At 45.8% G+C, this 17185-nt stretch overlaps 1 protein-coding gene across 1 annotated transcript in view; it reads left to right on the plus strand.

The window, feature by feature from the left end:
* SPIDR (scaffold protein involved in DNA repair) overlaps positions 1–17185 on the plus strand; it is a 1142289-nt gene that overhangs the window by 342703 nt on the left and 782401 nt on the right. The window contains exon 6 of the mRNA XM_082258691.1: positions 5165–5388. Coding sequence (XP_082114817.1) covers positions 5165–5388 — 224 coding nt within the window. The remainder of the gene's footprint in view (positions 1–5164; positions 5389–17185) is intronic.

A 17185-nucleotide genomic window follows, 5' to 3' on the forward strand; every position in this document is an offset into this window, starting at 1 on the left:
CTCTCTGCTGTGCACATTCCAGGTGTGGAGAACTGGCAGGCGGATTACCTGAGTCGTCAGGTGTTGGATCAAGGGGATTGGTCCCTACACCCGGAGTTGTTTCATCTCTTGTGTGTTCGGTGGGGGACACCCAAGGTTGATTTGCTTGCTTCGCGCCTCAACAAGAAGGCTCAGAGGTTTTTAGCCAGGTCTCGGGATCCTCTGGCCGACGCCACAGACGCTCTGGTGGCTCCTTGGGGTCGGTACCGACTGATTTATGCCCTCCCTCTGTTGAAACTTCTGCCGAGGCTTCTCCGCAGGATAGAGGTGGAAGGCATTCCGATCATTCTGGTGGCTCCAGGCGGCCTCGCCGGTCTTGGTATGCGGACCTAGTACGGTTGATCGCCGATGCTTCTTGGAGACTTCCTCTCAGGGGAGATCTGCTGTCTTAAGGCCCGATCTTCCATTCTGCTTTTCAGTCACTGGCTTTAATGGCATGGCTGTTGAAAGCCAGGTGTTGATAGATAAAGGTCTTTCTAACATTGTGATTCCTACACTTTTGAAGGCTAGGAAGTTGAATTTCAGGAAGATCTATCATCGAACAAGGAAATTGTACATTTCTCGGTGTGAATCGCTGAAGGTGCTCCCTTGCTTGTTTTCGATCGCTAGGGTTTGGCCTTCTTGCAGAAAGGGGTTAAACAGCCGTTGGCTTTGGGCACTATCAAAGACCAAGTGTCGGCTTTGGCTATATATTTCCATCGCCCGTTAGCTACGCATGTCTTGATTCGTGCCTTCATATAGGAAGTGCGTCTAATGGCGCCTCCGCTTCGGTCCTTGCTACTGCCATGGGATCTCGATTTGGTATTGTCTGCTCTTCAAAAGCCACCTATTGAGAACATTTTGGAGATTTCTCTGCTTTTATTGTCTCAGAAGGTTTCTTTCTTGGTTTCCTTCTGCTCGCAGTGTGTCTGAATTGGCAGCGTTGTCATGCTGCTCACCTTATCTGGTGGTGCACAGAGATAAAGTGGTATTTTGACCTTATCAGTCGTTTCTTCGAAGTTGGTTTCTGATTTCCATTTCAATGAAGACATTTCACTGCCTTCACTCTATCCTAAGCCTAAGCATCCCAAGGAAATTGCCTTGCATTCTTTGCATGTGGTTCGGGCCATTAGAGTTTACCTGGCGGCTACTGAGTCTTTCAGGAAATCGGACTCTCTCTTTGTCCTTATCGAAGGACCTTGAAAAGGATTGGCTGCGTCTGCTGCGATCATATCCAGATGGATCAGGTAGATAGTTGTTCAGGCTTATTCACTGAAGGGTCAGGTTCCTCCTTTCCCTGTGAAGGCGCATTCTACTAGGGCGATGAGTGCCTCTTGGGCTTTTCGCCATCGGGCGTCAGTGCTGTAAGTTTGCAATGCAGCAACTTGGTCGTCTAGGCATACATTCACATAATTCTACAAAGTTGATGTGTTGGCATCTTCGGATGCTTCCTTTGGCCGCAAGGTTTTTCAGGCTGCTTTTTGAAGAGAATCTTTTTGTTTCTCTCTGAGGATGTATGTTTTTTCACGCTGAGCTTCAGTTGTTCCTGGCTGAGCTCCATGTTACCTGGTTGGCTAAGTTTAGCCTTTGGGGAATTACCGTATGGCTTCTTTGCGTTGTCTTCCCACCCACTCATGAATATACTGCTTTAGGACATCCCAATGGTCTCTGAAGTGATGGAGCTGCATCTGTCGAACGATAGAGAAAACTGGACTTTTGTAAGAACTTACCATAAAATCCTTTTCTCTGAAAGTTCATCGACAGACGCAGCACTCACCCCTCTACTTCTGAGTGTATGGGTTTTTTTTGTATTCTAAACACTGCTTTCAACTAAACTGATTGCTGATAGCAGAGTGTATGGGGTTTTGCCTGCAGGGACAGCCCCATAGGCATGGTTAGACTTTTTCCTGCCTAGTGCCTATTCCTGATTGGAGGAGCATAACCCAATTGTCTCTGAAGAGATGGAGCTGCGTCTGTCGGTGAACTTCAGAGAAAAGGATTTTACGGTAAGTGCTTACAAAAATCCAGTTTTTAGACCTGAAGATTACAAAAAAAAACCAAACACCATATCTCTTCTTAAAGCAGATACCCTAGAGAACAAAATAGTAGTAGTTCCAATGTTTTATGTCACATGATATTGCAAATGTCTAGGAAGCAAAACATTTCAATAAAAACAAACACACAAATAAAGTTAATTTTAAGAAGTTACTGTTAAGGAGCATGAAAATGCAATACGTTTACCAATCCATAAAATGTTTTGGTAAAATACAAAAGCTGAGGTTACACCAAGTAAAAAGATACCCAACATGTTAGTACCCTTTTTTCCATGGGTGAAGCTTTTAAAGCCCCCTATTGGTCATCAGTTTAGTGTTACGAAGGAGGTCTGGTGTTCAAATTTTTGCTCTCGTTTCGGCGTGCACCGCAATATGTATCGTGTATCGCAATCAACAATATTAGGCGTAGGCACCTCGCCGGGTGTGTTTACATTTCTACCTGCTTATATGTTGGTGGTGGGGGGGGTATAACTTCAATTTTTTACAATTACATTTTTTTCTTTTTTTTATAAAAAAATGTTTTTCCCATCACAGAGACTTTTTTTGGTGACAAATACCCTGTATGACTCCCCTGTGCTCCATTAAAATGTAATGAATGTGATGTAATGCACATCGCACTGCCTTAATGGCCTTAATGGCCAGGAAAAATGTCAACGGGGACCCGGAAATTATGTCACGTGTCGCTTCCGGGTCAATTTGAGGAAGTGGACACACGTCTGCTCTCCTCCTGCCCCCTCTACCCGGTGGCACCTGATATGCCAGTCCCGGGCCCACAGATGGGCAAGCAGAGCACATACATAGTGAATACATAGAGGGAGGGGTTGGCGCGTAGGTTGTGGGGAGCATTCGAGCAGCAGCTAAGGTCCAAACTTCTGGTCACAATGACGATCTGGCGCCTGGGGTTTGTCAAGTCCTTTTATAACACATATTCGAAATAATAAACTCCTATTTTGGTTATTTTTACTAAAGAAATGTAACATAATACATTTTGGCCTAAAATTATGAAGAACGTTTATTTATTTGTAAAACTTTTCATAACAGAAAAGAAGAAAAATGTTTTGGTTTTTTTTTTAAATAATTTTCGGTATTTTTTTAGTTTATATAGCAAAAAATTAAAAACCGCAGTAATTACTATCAAAAGAAAACTCTATCCCAAAAAATAAAAAAAAATATTTGGTTACAGTATTGCATAACTGACTAATTGGTATTCAAAATGTGAATGCACTGAAAGCTGAAAATATGTATTAAGGGGGTAAAACTGTTCAGTGTTGAAGTGATTAAAAGTAAACTTTAGTCAAAATTGAAAATAAACTCACAGAATTACAGAAGGAGCACAGTCTATTTTTATACCATAGTGTTAATTTTGGGAAAACAAAGTCACTTCATATCAGGTGTTATCTAGAAATTTCAAATGGCATTCTTCTCTAGTATATTCCAGAAGACCATTATTTCACCTCCTTCATCCTGGGGCATATTAGGTTGTATTATACTCGCCTTTTTCTTTACCTGGCTTTACTTGCATGGTTTCCCCTACTTCCTACTAAGTCTCTGAATTTAGGTGAGTCCTCCCCTTATTCTTTCTGGACTTTCTCTTCTGATAGCGTGAAGGCTTGCGTTCTTCCTGCATCATTTTGGGTGTTCATCTCTGGTTGTCCTCATCTGCTATCCTTAAGGAGATAATGCTCTTCTTGTCCCACCTGCATTCTTTAGCCTAATCCTGAAACTGCACCCGTCAGTAAGCCTTGGCTGTAACATGAACTCAAGTACAAAGCTACATTTGTAGTTTTTATAGACGCACAGGTTTTTGGGGAGTCACAGCAGAACAAACGCCATTTCATAGTTTCTAAGAGCATCTCTTTAAACCCTTTACACCTCTTTGAATAAAGTACTGTAGCAGGACCCAGTAAAACCAACTGCATTTGACAATTTAATTCACATAATTTTTTTTTTAAGTCCAAGGTGATGCAAAAACCTAGAATGAAAAAATCAGTAAGTGTACAAAAAACTTTCATGTGAACACAAACTAAAAAGTGCACCTATGGGCGTGCTTTTAGTCCACCTCCTGAAGGGGTCGGACCTCTACCCTGATCCCTCGGGGTGTGAGGCTCCTGACAATGACAAAGGGTTTCCAGTCGTTTGCCTAGCCAGAGGGCCTGGCAGACCCCGTTCAAGGCCAGCCGAAGCTGACCATGACTACTTGGTCGAGGGGCTCTCCTGAGCGTCTTCCCTCCCCCAAGAGCAGGTGAGGAAGGTAGCTGAGGGTCATACATCCTCCCCCTAGATGTCAGGGCAAGCCCGGGGACTCACATTCGTCAACCTTGGGAAAAAACGCACACAAGTGAGAGAGTGACAAACAGTGTGAGAAAATTAAAAAAAGTTGCCGTGCCAAATGTGCAGTGGCCTAGGCCCTGAGGCCTGGTAGACAAAAATTGCCCCCGGACTTAGCCAAAAGGCCAGGCCCTAAAAGGCGCAGTGCAGAAAGAAAAGCTTTTGGTGGCTGTGACCATGGGCCTTTTCACACCGTGCGGTCCCACACTCAGGTGTTACTAAGAGCACCTCTAGGGCGACCACTCCCAGGGGGCACAGACACCGCAGACCTTCTGCCTTCCCAGCCCATGACCAGATAAGGTAGATCACTCAAATCAGGAGGTAATGGGCTTTTCAATTATTTTTATGCCCCAACTACCTGTGGGCGCCCCGGTTTCTGTTCCAGCCCGTTCTAACCTTCCAAGCCCCCATCACTCCAGGAGGTTTGCATAGCCACCACCCAACCTTGGTCAGGTTAGATGATAGCACAGCGCCCCCACTGGATCACTGATAAGAACAAGATACTACACTTAAACTTAGCCAAAACAATATGCGCTACACATGTATTCATCACCTTCTTGCACACACAATACATTAGGGAGCACTGTTCTCTCCCCAAGGAGAGTGTGGCATGGGCATTCAATATCACTGGCTCCTCATCCATGCTGCTCCCAACCCCCCTCCCGTATTGTTTTTCAAGTTTGTGAAGACAGAAAAACTTGTATTTGCCTTTGTTACCAGTTCTTCAGCAGTCACATGATTTTAAATACCTTTTTATTTTACAGGCTTTGAATATTGTGGAATATATTTCTGATGAACCTGAAGATGAATGCTGTGTACCATCTGAAAGGCAGGACATTCTAGTATGTGAGGAAAACACTTCTGGAGGAAGAACTGTAAGTGACTGGGTGAAAACAGCACAAATTCTACTTCAGACTCCAAAGAAGAAAATAGACAAAGCATTCAAGACACCTGAGGATTCTGCTAAGAAGAAAAAGCGTTTTCTCAGGTTGGTATTGTTGGTTACAAATATGGTGGTTTTCAAAGAATTATAGGAACCCAGAAAAGCATTTGTACCTAATAGTCATGATGTTATTTGTTTTCCAACATCCTGCCTTATATCTGCTCATATTTGGAGAGAAATCAAACAATTGTCCAGTTGGCCTAAGCATAATTGTATGTTGTTGCTGCCTGAATGAACTGTCTTTACCCAAAAAAAAACAAAAATAAAATACCCCCCTGACTTGTCACGTCTCTTGGTGACTCCAGAAGATAGCTGTTAATGCATTTTATCCTCCACCATCTTGAAGTGTTTCTCTGTCTGCTACAACCAGGCTTTCCTTGATTTTGCACATTTTTCTTGTTGCACTCTCAATGCTATAATGAATAGGATGCTAAAATGAAAAGCCAAACGGCAGAATGGGACCCCACACATTTGTTGTGGCAGATTTGTGAGTGCACATCACGCAACTCCAATTTCAGAAACATAAGACACTAGAATCTCAGATAGTGATTTAACTTTAAAAAGAGCTAAAAATTAAACTTAGAAAAGCTAGACTTTTCCGTTAAGTGTACTGTATGGGAAATGAATGACATAAATGTCTTCAACTTTAGTTAGTAAAGCTTATTTCATTATGGAACCTGTGTATTCCAGAAACGAAAGATAGAAGTTATTACATTAATTTTTTTTACTCTATTTTTTTTTTAAACTCTAGGGGGCAAGTGATTAAAGCCATGTATTTAAAGGAAAACTAAACCAACAAAAACTGATGTACAGTACTGTGCAAAAGTTTTAGGCATTTGATTACTTGAGCTGTGCATGGAAGTTCTTTGAGCAGTGATTAATGGTATTGGGGGACAGATCTATTCTATAGCAGCTTTAATGTCTGGGTGCACAGGTGCTATTAACTCAGTGGTGCATAATCTGTGAACAAAAACTTTTGCTCCAGCTTGTCCCTGGAGATCTAGTTTTCTCTATCGCTCATTGACAGACGTAGTCTTCTTGATTCTCAAGAGCTGGGTTATGTTGTCTCCGCAGGAGTAGGACTAGGCAGAAAGACAAAACGTTCTGGCTCCACCTTAGGGGCAGTCCCTGAGGGTATATCCTCCCTCTCTCTGCTACAGGGAATCAGTTTTTTTCTGTCTAGTCAGATTGGTCCCCGGAAGAATCCAGGTTACCGATAAATGTATTGGAACTGAGAGCGATCAGACTTTGTCTGATTCACTGGACCGAGCAGCTCCAGGGCAGCCCGGTTCGGATCCAGTCGGACAATGCCACGGCCGTGGCTTATGTCAATCACCAGGGGGGCACCAAGAGTGTCCGAGCGGCCAAAGAAGTGGCTTGCATTCTTCGCTGGGCGGAAGGATTTGTTCCAGCAATCTCTGCGGTGTTCATTCCCGGGGTGGAGAATTGGCAGGCAGATTATCTCAGCCGTCAGACTCTGGATCAGGGGGAATGGTCCCTCCATCCAGACGTTTTCCACCAGTTGTGCCTACGGTGGGGCACCCCGGATGTGGATCTGTTGGCATCACGATTCAACAGGAAAGTTCAGAGATTCGTGGCTCGCTCCCGCGATCCTCTAGCAGAAACCGCAGACGCACTGATCGCCCCGTGGGGGCAATACCAGCTAATGTATGCCTTCCCTCCTCTCGCGTTACTGCCAAGACTTCTTCGCAGGATAGAGGAGGAAGGAATTCCAGTAATTCTGGTAGCTCCGGACTGGCCTCGTCGAGCTTGGTACGCCGACGTGGTCAGACTGGTGGCGGACGTCCCGTGGAGACTTCCTCTCAGGGAGGACCTACTGTCTCAGGGACCGATCTTCCATCCTGCTTTACGATCGCTGGCTTTAACGGCCTGGCTATTGAGACCCAGGTGCTGAAGGACAAAGGTTTGTCAGCTTCAGTTATTCCTACTCTAGTTGAAGCAAGGAAAGCGACTTCCAGAAAGATTTATCATCGCACATGGAAGTCCTACATTGCATGGTGTGAACCTTTGGGGTTCCGTCCTCGGTCTTATTCGATTAGTCGAATATTAGCTTTTCTGCAACAAGGGGTTGAGCAGAAACTGGCCTTGAGTACTATCAAGGGTCAGGTCTCAGCATTAGCTATCTTCTTTCAGAAGCCTTTGGCTACTCATTCCTTGGTGCGGAATTTCATCCAGGGGGTGCGACATCTGGCTCCGCCAGTGCACGCGCCGTTACCCCCCTGGGATCTTAATTTAGTGTTGTCGGTTCTTTAGAAACCTCCCTTTGAAGATATTAGGGAGATTCCTCTACCTACGTTGTCCCAGAAGGTGGCCTTCTTGGTGGCTATTACTTCTGCACGCAGGGTGTCAGAACTGGCCGCATTATCTTGTCGTTCAACATATCTGGTGGTTCATAGAGATAAGGTGGTTCTTCGTCCGAATCCATCCTTCCTACCAAAAGTGGTTTCAGAATTTCATCTGAATGAAGAAATTGTGTTACCTTCCCTGTGTCCTAAGCCCAGTCATCCTCGGGGGTTTGCTTTACACTCCTTGGATGTGGTCCGGGCGATCAGGGTATACTTGAAAACGACAGACTCGTTTCGCAAGACGGATTCACTTTTTGTGATCCCGGATGGACCCAAAAAGGGGTTGCCTGCATCTGCCGCGACCATTTCCAGATGGATCAGACAGACGGTAGTACAGGCTTATTCTATTAAGGGTCAGGAGCCCCCGTTCCCTGTTAAGGCGCACTCCACTCGGGCGCTTAGTGCGTCATGGGCCTTTCGCCATCAGGCGTCAGTGGTCCAGGTGTGCAAGGCGGCTACCTGGTCGTCGGTGCATACCTTTACAAAACATTATAAAGTTGATGTAATGGCATCGTCTGATGCCTCGTTTGGCCGCAAGGTTTTGCAGGCCGCAATTTGAGGAGACCAGTGGTCTACCTCGAGGGTTTTTTCCGTTGGAAATTTTTCTTTTAGTCTCATTCTTTGTTTATAATGAGCCTTTAAAACTTCTAGTTTGGCACCGGTTGGGCCTTCTAGATTGGATTTGATTTTGTCAATCCCACCCCTCATTTGTGGCACTGCTTCTGGATGTCCCAGCTCTTGAGAATCAAGAAGACTACGTCTGTCAATGAGCGATAGAGAAAAATGGATTTTTGTAAGATCTTACCGTAAAATCCTTTTCTCTTAAGCTCATTGACAGACGTAGTACCCGCCCCTCTATCATTGAGTTGGGTTGGGTTAAATTCTCTGTTACTGCTTTAGAACAGAACTGATTCCCTGTAGCAGAGAGAGGGAGGATATACCCTCAGGGACTGCCCCTAAGGTGGAGCCAGAACGTTTTGTCTTTCTGCCTAGTCCTACTCCTGCGGAGACAACATAACCCAGCTCTTGAGAATCAAGAAGACTACGTCTGTCAATGAGCTTAAGAGAAAAGGATTTTACGGTAAGATCTTACAAAAATCCATTTATTTCACACCATCTTGCCTATCCTACAGGATAGCCTGGTGTAGCCATGTTGTCAGACAACCTTTCTGGTGATTGTCACTCCTTTCTGCGTATGCCTGTAAGCAGAAGGTGTGGTAAGAGGTAGAGCTGAGCTGTTAGCTGTGGGCCTTTGACAGGAGTTAAAATTTGGTATTTATTTATTCAACAGTTTACACTGTACATTGTGTGAAGGAGATAGTGTAATAGGAAGGTTCCACTGTATCCATTTTTTAATAATGGGAATATTCATGCTATTCTTATTATTATACAATTATAAGACACCTATAATGATAAAGTAGTTACTAAATCACAACTTTACAAGGTACCGTCATCCAAAATTTCTAGATTCTTTAGTTGTGCTCATAGGTTTACATACTACCCTTGGAAAATGTGTGAGAAAAGTTTTGCAGCCACTGATGGATCCTTATGTTTTAGATCAGGGGTAGTGAATTAAAATTCAAGGAGGTCCGGTCACTAAAATTTTCTTCTGGCCGAGGTCCGAATCTCAAGCATGTGCCATGAAAGATTGTACGCTTCTACTTTCCTTTTTTTGGCACAGCCACGCTCTATGATGCTTTTCTTACTGTTTTCTCCACACGCTTTGGTAATACTCTGTAACTGTCCCCAATAGTGTTCCCCCTTACATCAGGTGCCCCTACCAGAGTGATTCATTACATTGGGTCCCCCCATAAAACAGTTGCCACTGTCAGGGTACCCCCTTATATCAGATGTCCCCATCAGAGTGCCCCCCTTACATCAGGTTTCTTCATCATAAGGCCCCCTTACATTAGGTTCCATCATCAGAGTGCCCCCTTACATCATTTGTACCCATTGAATAAGGTTAGAGTGCTCCTTTACATCAGGTGTCCTCATCAGAGTGCCCCCTTACATCAGGTGGGGCCATCACAGTGCCACCTTTGATCCAGTGTTCAGATCAGTGTGCCCCCTTACATCAGGTGTCCTCATCAGTGTGCCCCCTTAACATGTGCCCATCAGCGCAATCCCACTAACATAATATGTGCCCATCAGCATGCCCCTTATTTTATGTTAAGGGGCACTCTGATGGGTACATTTTATGTTAAAGAGGTTGTAAACCTCAGAAAAAAAAAACCTGCAAGACAAAGGCATAATGAGCTAGTATGCATCGCATACTAGCTCATTATGAAATACTTACCTTAGAACGAAGCCCCCGCAGCGCCGCTCGCTCACTGGTAACATGGCTGACATGTTCAGCCGTCTTACTTACAAGTTCGCCTCATCTGGCCACCTGATTGGCCAGAGCAGTGATGACGTCACTCCTGTGCATGCGCGCGGGAACCGCCAATCATGGCACAGGGCACGCGGGTTCATTCAGAGCGCATGTGCTGATAACGTCAAATGGTGCAAGTTTAGGAGATATTTACAGTACCTATAGGTAAGCTTTATTATAGGCTTACCTTTAGATACAAACACTACTTGGGGGTTTACAACCACTTTAAGGGGCATGCTGATGGACACATTTTCCTGTGCCCATCATTGTGTCCCTTAACATAAAATAGGGGGCAGCAAACAATGACTACACTTAAGATTGAGATAGGAGAAAAAAGTACTATAGCAAGCTGACAATTAGTTAGCATTTTGATCCTTTTCAATGCCTCCTGCAACCATCACACACAGCAGACATAGCAGGCACCAGATGTAGGGTTTACACAGGTTTAGACAGGTTCAGACATTGATCTCCCATCAATCATCAGCAGTGATCACTGCTTACTACCTCCTTCACAGTGATCACTGCTTCTACATCTCTCCCCACTCAGTGATCATAGTTTTCTTATGCTGTAAAAATAGTGACCTATTTATAAACTCCACCTTGTTCTACTGCACTCCCTTCTTCCTCCTACTCCGTCCTCGCCACTCATCACCTCTCTCTTTTTCGCCCTTTATCTTAGCAACCAATCACTGGCTTGTTTAGCTTCCGCCCTCCCTCCTCCTGCTGTTGGCTCTGTGAAGTTGAAAGCGAAAGCGTGACAGCTGAGAGAACAGGCTCCTAAATGTCGCGACCGCTGCGGGCCGGGTGAGAGAGTGATTGGGGCCGGACCTGGCCCGCGGGCCGCCATTTAGTGATGCCTGTTTTAGATCATTGTCATATTGGAATGTTCAAGTGTATATTCCAGGCTGATGAATGCAAATTTTTCTCCAAAATGATTTGATAACATGCTGCATTGGCTAAATTACATTTGCCACTGCAGCACACATCCCAAAAGAGCAGACATCCTCTGCCATGCTTGACTGTAGGGATGGTATGTGTCTCCTCATAGGCCATTCTGTCCAAACATAGCAAGTATGATTGTGACTATAAAGTTATTGAACTCCATATGTTTTGAGGCTTCCCTAGAGTCTGTTTGATATCTTACAAGTGGGCTGTTATTTAGCTTGGTACAGCAAAAATGGCTAACATTATACAAACGCTGCTATGTACAAGAGCCCTAGTAATATATACTCTAAGAATTTCAGTTGTCTTTTCCAGGTCAGGGAGGCATCTCACCATATACTGTAAATCCACATATATATTTCACTACAGGCAACACTTTGTTTTGATGTATTATGTTGATAATAAATATTTATGCTGTAAAGATAAAGAAAATATATTTAAAACTGTCCTAAATGGTAATATAAGTAGTCTGTAGGAGCACCTGACAAACAGTACAGCTAATGAATCCAATAAAGTTATTATTTATTCAGTCCTGCCAAGCAGTGTAGCGACTAAATCAAACTGACAGTATCAGCTATAAGTCTCTAGAACATGCCGGTACAAACTAATTGTGTTTACGTGGCAGATGATTCGTAAGAGTCTGTATAAAACATGATAAACTGATGAAAACCCATCAATGCTGTGAATGATAAACTGAGTTTACTGAACTTTCTGTTGTAGAGAGAAACTTGGTTAATAGGGTTCAGCATCCATTTATAGGTGTGTCAGATGCCAGATCTCCATCAGTGCTTTATTGTTCCTACCACCAGCCCCCATGTCACCACTCTATCTCATACTGACTTGGATGTGGGTATCTGACACTCTTGAAAGTCTTGGGAGAAGAATATTTTTCAGGAAGCTCTTCTGTAAAACATGAAGTATGATGGCATGATCACAAGCAGATGCTGTTTGCTTTACAAGGAGAACTTATTTTCAGCTTTTTAAAATAGTGATAATCTCTTTAAAAAATGACCACAAATACATCAGTTCAACTACCCAAAGTTATTGTCTATATATAATTCCTAATATGTACTATAGATCGGGATTCATTGAACCCACTTTTCCCATCATTTATAGCCTAGTACAGACGTTATTTCGCTCACTGCTAACATATTTGGCAGTTTACTTTGAATGGCCATTTCCAGTTATTCTCTTTAACCTCTTAAGCCCCGGAGGATTTTCCTGCTAAACGACCAGGGGGTATTTTGCGATTCGGCACTGCGTGACTTTAACGGACAATTGCGCGGTCGTGCGACGCTGTACCTAAACTAATTTGACGTCCTTTTTTTCCCACAAACAGAGCTTTCTGTTGGTGGTATTTGATCACCCGTGCGATTTTTACTTTAAAAAAAAAAAGAGCGTACATTTTGCAAAAATAACAATATTTTTCACATTTTTTTTATATGAAATTCCCCAAAAAAAAAATGTAAAAATCAAAATTTTTTTAAATTTTCAGCCAATTTGTTTTATGCTACCTATGTTTGGTAAAAAAAAAATCGCAAAAAGCGTATTTTGATTGGTTTGCGCAAAAGTTATCGCGTTTACTAACAAAGGGAAAGATTTTTGTTGTTTTTTTTTTTAACGTGTAATGGCGGCGATCTGCGATTTTTTTTTTGCGGTACTGCGACATTGGGGCGGACAGATCGGACCCTTGACTGACATTTTTGACACTTTTGGGGGTACCAGTGACATTTCTACAGTAATCAGTGCTATATATATGCACTGTTACTGTAAAAATACACTGGTAGTGAAGGGGTTAACTTTATTTGGGAGGGAGGGGCTGTGTGTGTCCCTAGGGGCGTGCTTTCTACTGTGATTGGCTGTGGCTTAAGCTGTAAGGACACTGATCAACGGATCTACATAGTAGATCCGTGTGATCAGTGTCTTTACACCGAGGAGAATGACAGGTGGCTTGTTTACACAAGCTGCCTGACATTCTCCCTCTCCCCCGCCGATCGCCGAGTGACCGGCGGACATCGGATCCGCTGGTCACACGCGCTGGGGGGTCCGTGACCGCGCGGGAGCGCGCCTCCGCGGGCGCGCGCTCGCTCCCCAGAGCCTCACAGGCGAGCGACGTAGACCTACGTCATTCTGCCTGTGAGGGGCTGACTGCCGCAGTAAATATACTGTGAGCAGTCGGCAAGCGGTTAAAGGCGAGAGTTTAATATACTGTGCATTCCAGCGCTTGTTGAATGCCATGCACATCAGCAAAAATTCATAGAGCTCCTTACCTATGGGTTGGTTGGGTCTCCTTCTTGAAGCCTGTTTTCATTGTCTTTCTCTACCTAAATTAATAGCCAGTCAATTTCAAACTTCAAGCGTAGGTTCGAATTTGTTCGCTGTAAGAAATTTTACTTTCATACATCAAGTTTTGTAAATGTAAGAGATCAACAAAAAAGGTGTGCTTGTAATACTTCTGCATAAAATGTTTCAAAACTGCCTAATTACTGACAAAATGTTGCCTGGGTGTAGTACTGCTGTTCGTTAGTTAAAAAACGGAATCTCTGATAAATTTGAATTCAGTCTTTTGTGTATTTAAAGGACTTAATTTTCAGTTTTGACTGACGTGTGCTTTGTACTGGGTCTAGAGATTTGCCTTTATGAACCAAACCGCCTGATTCCTCCTGCAGTGGTTTCATTAGATCTTTTATGTTTTCCTATGATTTTGTTTTTTTTTTGTACTCCATAGAGACAATCTAACAACTCTGTGGTTCTGGCGCTGTCAAACCCACCCTCCTGCCACCATGCATGTCAGGTGTTTTAAGTGGAGATAGAAATATAAAAGATGCCATAAGAAGAGAGAGTGCCTATAGCAGAGAGAGGAAGTATACCCCGGGGGTATACTTCCTCTCTCTGCTATAGGCACTCAGTTTTTTTCTGCCTAGTCAGGAGTAAGGCCCAAGTTCTCTGCTGGGATCTTTGGTCCTAGCAATATTTTTTTTCTTTTTAGATGGAACATTTTTCTCCTGGATTTTTCCTGTGAGATCTACAATCAACTGGGCGATGGGCTGGATAATCTACATCCAGTGGCCACCCCAGTCTTGCCAGTGAGTGCGCGCAGACCTTAGCTCCGCGCTAGGTCAGTCGCGACATAGCCCCACTGGACGGGGGCTGGCCTGCAAGTAAAACGCCTCGCGAGGTCGCACACAAATGGGTCTCGGCTCAAATCGCAGCATTCCTCCTGGCCAACAGCCCCCTATTTCGATAAAGATGGGTTCTGTCTGGAGCGGTGCCTGCCTGGTTCCTGGTATGGTTAGTAGCTGTTCCCCCTGGAGGGTTTTGGAGTGGACGTAGGCCTCTCCTTGGGATGATCGGACCTCTGGGTTCCCCTCTTACCCGTCAGGCCCCCCTTTCCAGTGTCCCCCCATCCTACCCCCCTCCACATATGCTGGGGCTCTTTGGGTTGTCTGGTCCACCACCTGGTATGGGGGCAGGGCGCTAGCTGGCGATGGGGGCCAGGCGTTGCGCCGCTGGTGACCGGACTATCGACTGTGCGGGGGAGGGGGTTGTTCCTTTTGGAGGCTCCTGCCAGGGCCCCCATCCTGCCTGGACCTGCCCTTGAGGCCTGGGTCCCTGTAAGCCTCGTGGTGATGCACAGGGCCTTCGTTTTGCTGTAGCCTGTGTGTATCTATACACAGCGGCCATGATTGTGTAGTCCCGCTGCCATTTTGCTGTGGTTTGACATTGAAAATAGCGGCGGCCATGACAGTGGAGCCCTGTGGGCGGCGATTTCGGTGGTGGGAGCCCCTCCTCATCCCTTGGAGCTGACTCCTGAATCCTTTCACTTCCTGGTTGCCACAAGTGGAGTGCAGATTATCCTGGTGACTGCAGGTGCCTGTTTCTGCTGGGTGGTGAGTCTGGTAGGGTCCTCCCCCTCTCTGCTGAGGATCGCTTGGTGCTTTGCTCCTGGCGACTGGGTGGTGCTGCCAGCGTGGTGGGGGTTGTCCCTTTGTAGTGTTTTTACCCACCCATTTTGCTACACATTTCCCCACCTAATCCCCTCCCTGAGGCTGCGGGGCCCTCCCGGTCCCAACCATCCATCCATGCACTGACGGTGGTCCTGGAGTCCCTTGCGTCCTGGGTGGAGGTGGCTTGCGGGCAAAGGTCTTGCAAAAAGTGCCCCCACCTTCCCCTGCCTCATCAGATCCTGAATCTGATTCGGCCACCGCAGATGTGGGTCACCTTGCTGGGTCTGTATCACGTACCTGAAGGTGAGCCTGAACGGTGAGGAAGGCCTTTCTTACGCCTCTTACTCGGGGCCTCTGATAGTGCAGACAGGAGGCGCCGGAGTGTAGAGTAGCACGAGTGCCTGATGTAACTGGAAGCAGGCTAATGTCCACAGACAGGGATAGCCGGGTAGGTCCAGAGGATAAGCAGGTATGCAGGCAACTAGTGCTGGTGGCAGGAGCGTAGTGAGATAAGCCGGGTCAGAAGCCAAATGGTCATACAGGAGCCAGAAGGAGCAGACTGGAGCGGAGGTCAAGGGACAAGTCGGGGTCGGTGCAGGCGGAGAGCAGAGGATAGTCAGGACAAGCCGGGTCTGATACTGGTAAGCAGGATACAGGTTAGCAGGTTCAGGTCAACAAGGCTGAAGACAAAGCAGCACTGGAGCTGAGCAAAGGCTGGGTTTAAATAGGCCATTTGGCGCCAGCATCTGTCATGTTGCGTGCGCGCATTCGCGCATGCGCATTCGCCAAGTCCTGGCGGGATTTAACAGAAACACAACTTTGAACAGCAAGCCTCTTCTTATAGTCTGCAACCACGCACCTGTAATCCTCTGAAGACGGAAGACGCAGCTGAAGCGATGACAGAGGCGCAGGTGCCCTTTGACACTCACAAGCCATCCAAAGCGGCAAGGGTGTTTCCTTTCCCCGCCTATTTTGACAGAATTGTCGCTAAAGAGTGGGGACGACCAAAGCATCCCCATGGGGTCCCTAAGTGCTTTACTAGGCGTTACCCCTATGAGGAGTCCCTTCTTAAGCAGTGGACTGTGGCGGACCCTCCGGTTTCCAGATTAAACAAGGCAACCATGATTCCGGTTGAGTCCCTGGCCTTTTAAGGATCCGGCTGACCGGAAGGTGGGGGCTGTGGCCTGAACTATGTACATTCTGGCTGGTTCGGCAATGAGGCCAGTATTCACCATTGCCCTATATGGAACAGCTCCCCCCTGCCTTTGCCAAGCTGGCAAGCCAGCTAGTCCAGGGGCTGCAGTTTATCGCCTCTCTGTTTTGGCAGTGGTCCTTCAGCGTGTGTTTTGGCTCAAGTGCTGGTCTGTGGATCAGACTTCAAAAAAGGCTTTGACTGATCTTCCTTTCCAAGGAGATCGCCTGTTTGGAGCTACCCTGGATGACTTTATTAAAGGTCTCACAGGGGGGCAAGAGTACTGGTAAGGGCAGGGAACCTCGTCATAGACATGGGCCTTCATTCTCAGCTCATAAGAAGTTTTTTCATCCCTCAGGGTCGACTGACAAGGGCTCAAAGCCTTTCAGGGCCTCTTCTGGAGGATCCAAACGAACCTGGTCTGGCAAGCCAAGATCTGGCTTTTCCGGATCCAGGGACAAGGATTCTTCTGCATGAAGATGCGCCTTCCCCTGTATCGGGGGTGGGGGGACACATTCTCTGGTTTCCAGACCCGTGGACTTCCCGGGTGCAAGACAAGTGGGTCCACAAAGTCATTTGGTCCAGGTACAAGATCTATTTTCACTCTTGTCCCTGGCAAGGTTTTTTCCTTCCAACTTGCGCCTGTCCCTAGACCGCTTACAGGGCCTATTTGGGGGCGGTACAAGACCTGTTCCTTCAAGGGGTGATTGTCCCGGTTCCTACCAAGGAACGTTTTCAGGGTTTTTACTCAAACCTGTTCACAGTTCCCAGGAAGGAAGGCAAAGTGCATCCAATCCAGGATCTCAAGGCCCTAAACTGCTTTGTGCGGGTACAGAAGTTGAGAATGGAGACTATTCAAATGGTGAGACTGTGCCTGGAACAGTGGACGGATCATCTTAAGGGATGTCCAGTGCGCATTCAGTTGGACAATGCCATAGCCGTGGCTTATGTCAATCACCAGGGGGGCACAAGAAGTTTGTTCCAGCCCTCTACGCCATACACAAAATTGGCAGACGGATTACCT

Source organism: Pelophylax lessonae (assembly GCF_965119305.1).
Source record: "Pelophylax lessonae genome assembly, chromosome: 5".
NCBI classification, from domain to species: Eukaryota; Metazoa; Chordata; class Amphibia; order Anura; family Ranidae; genus Pelophylax; species Pelophylax lessonae.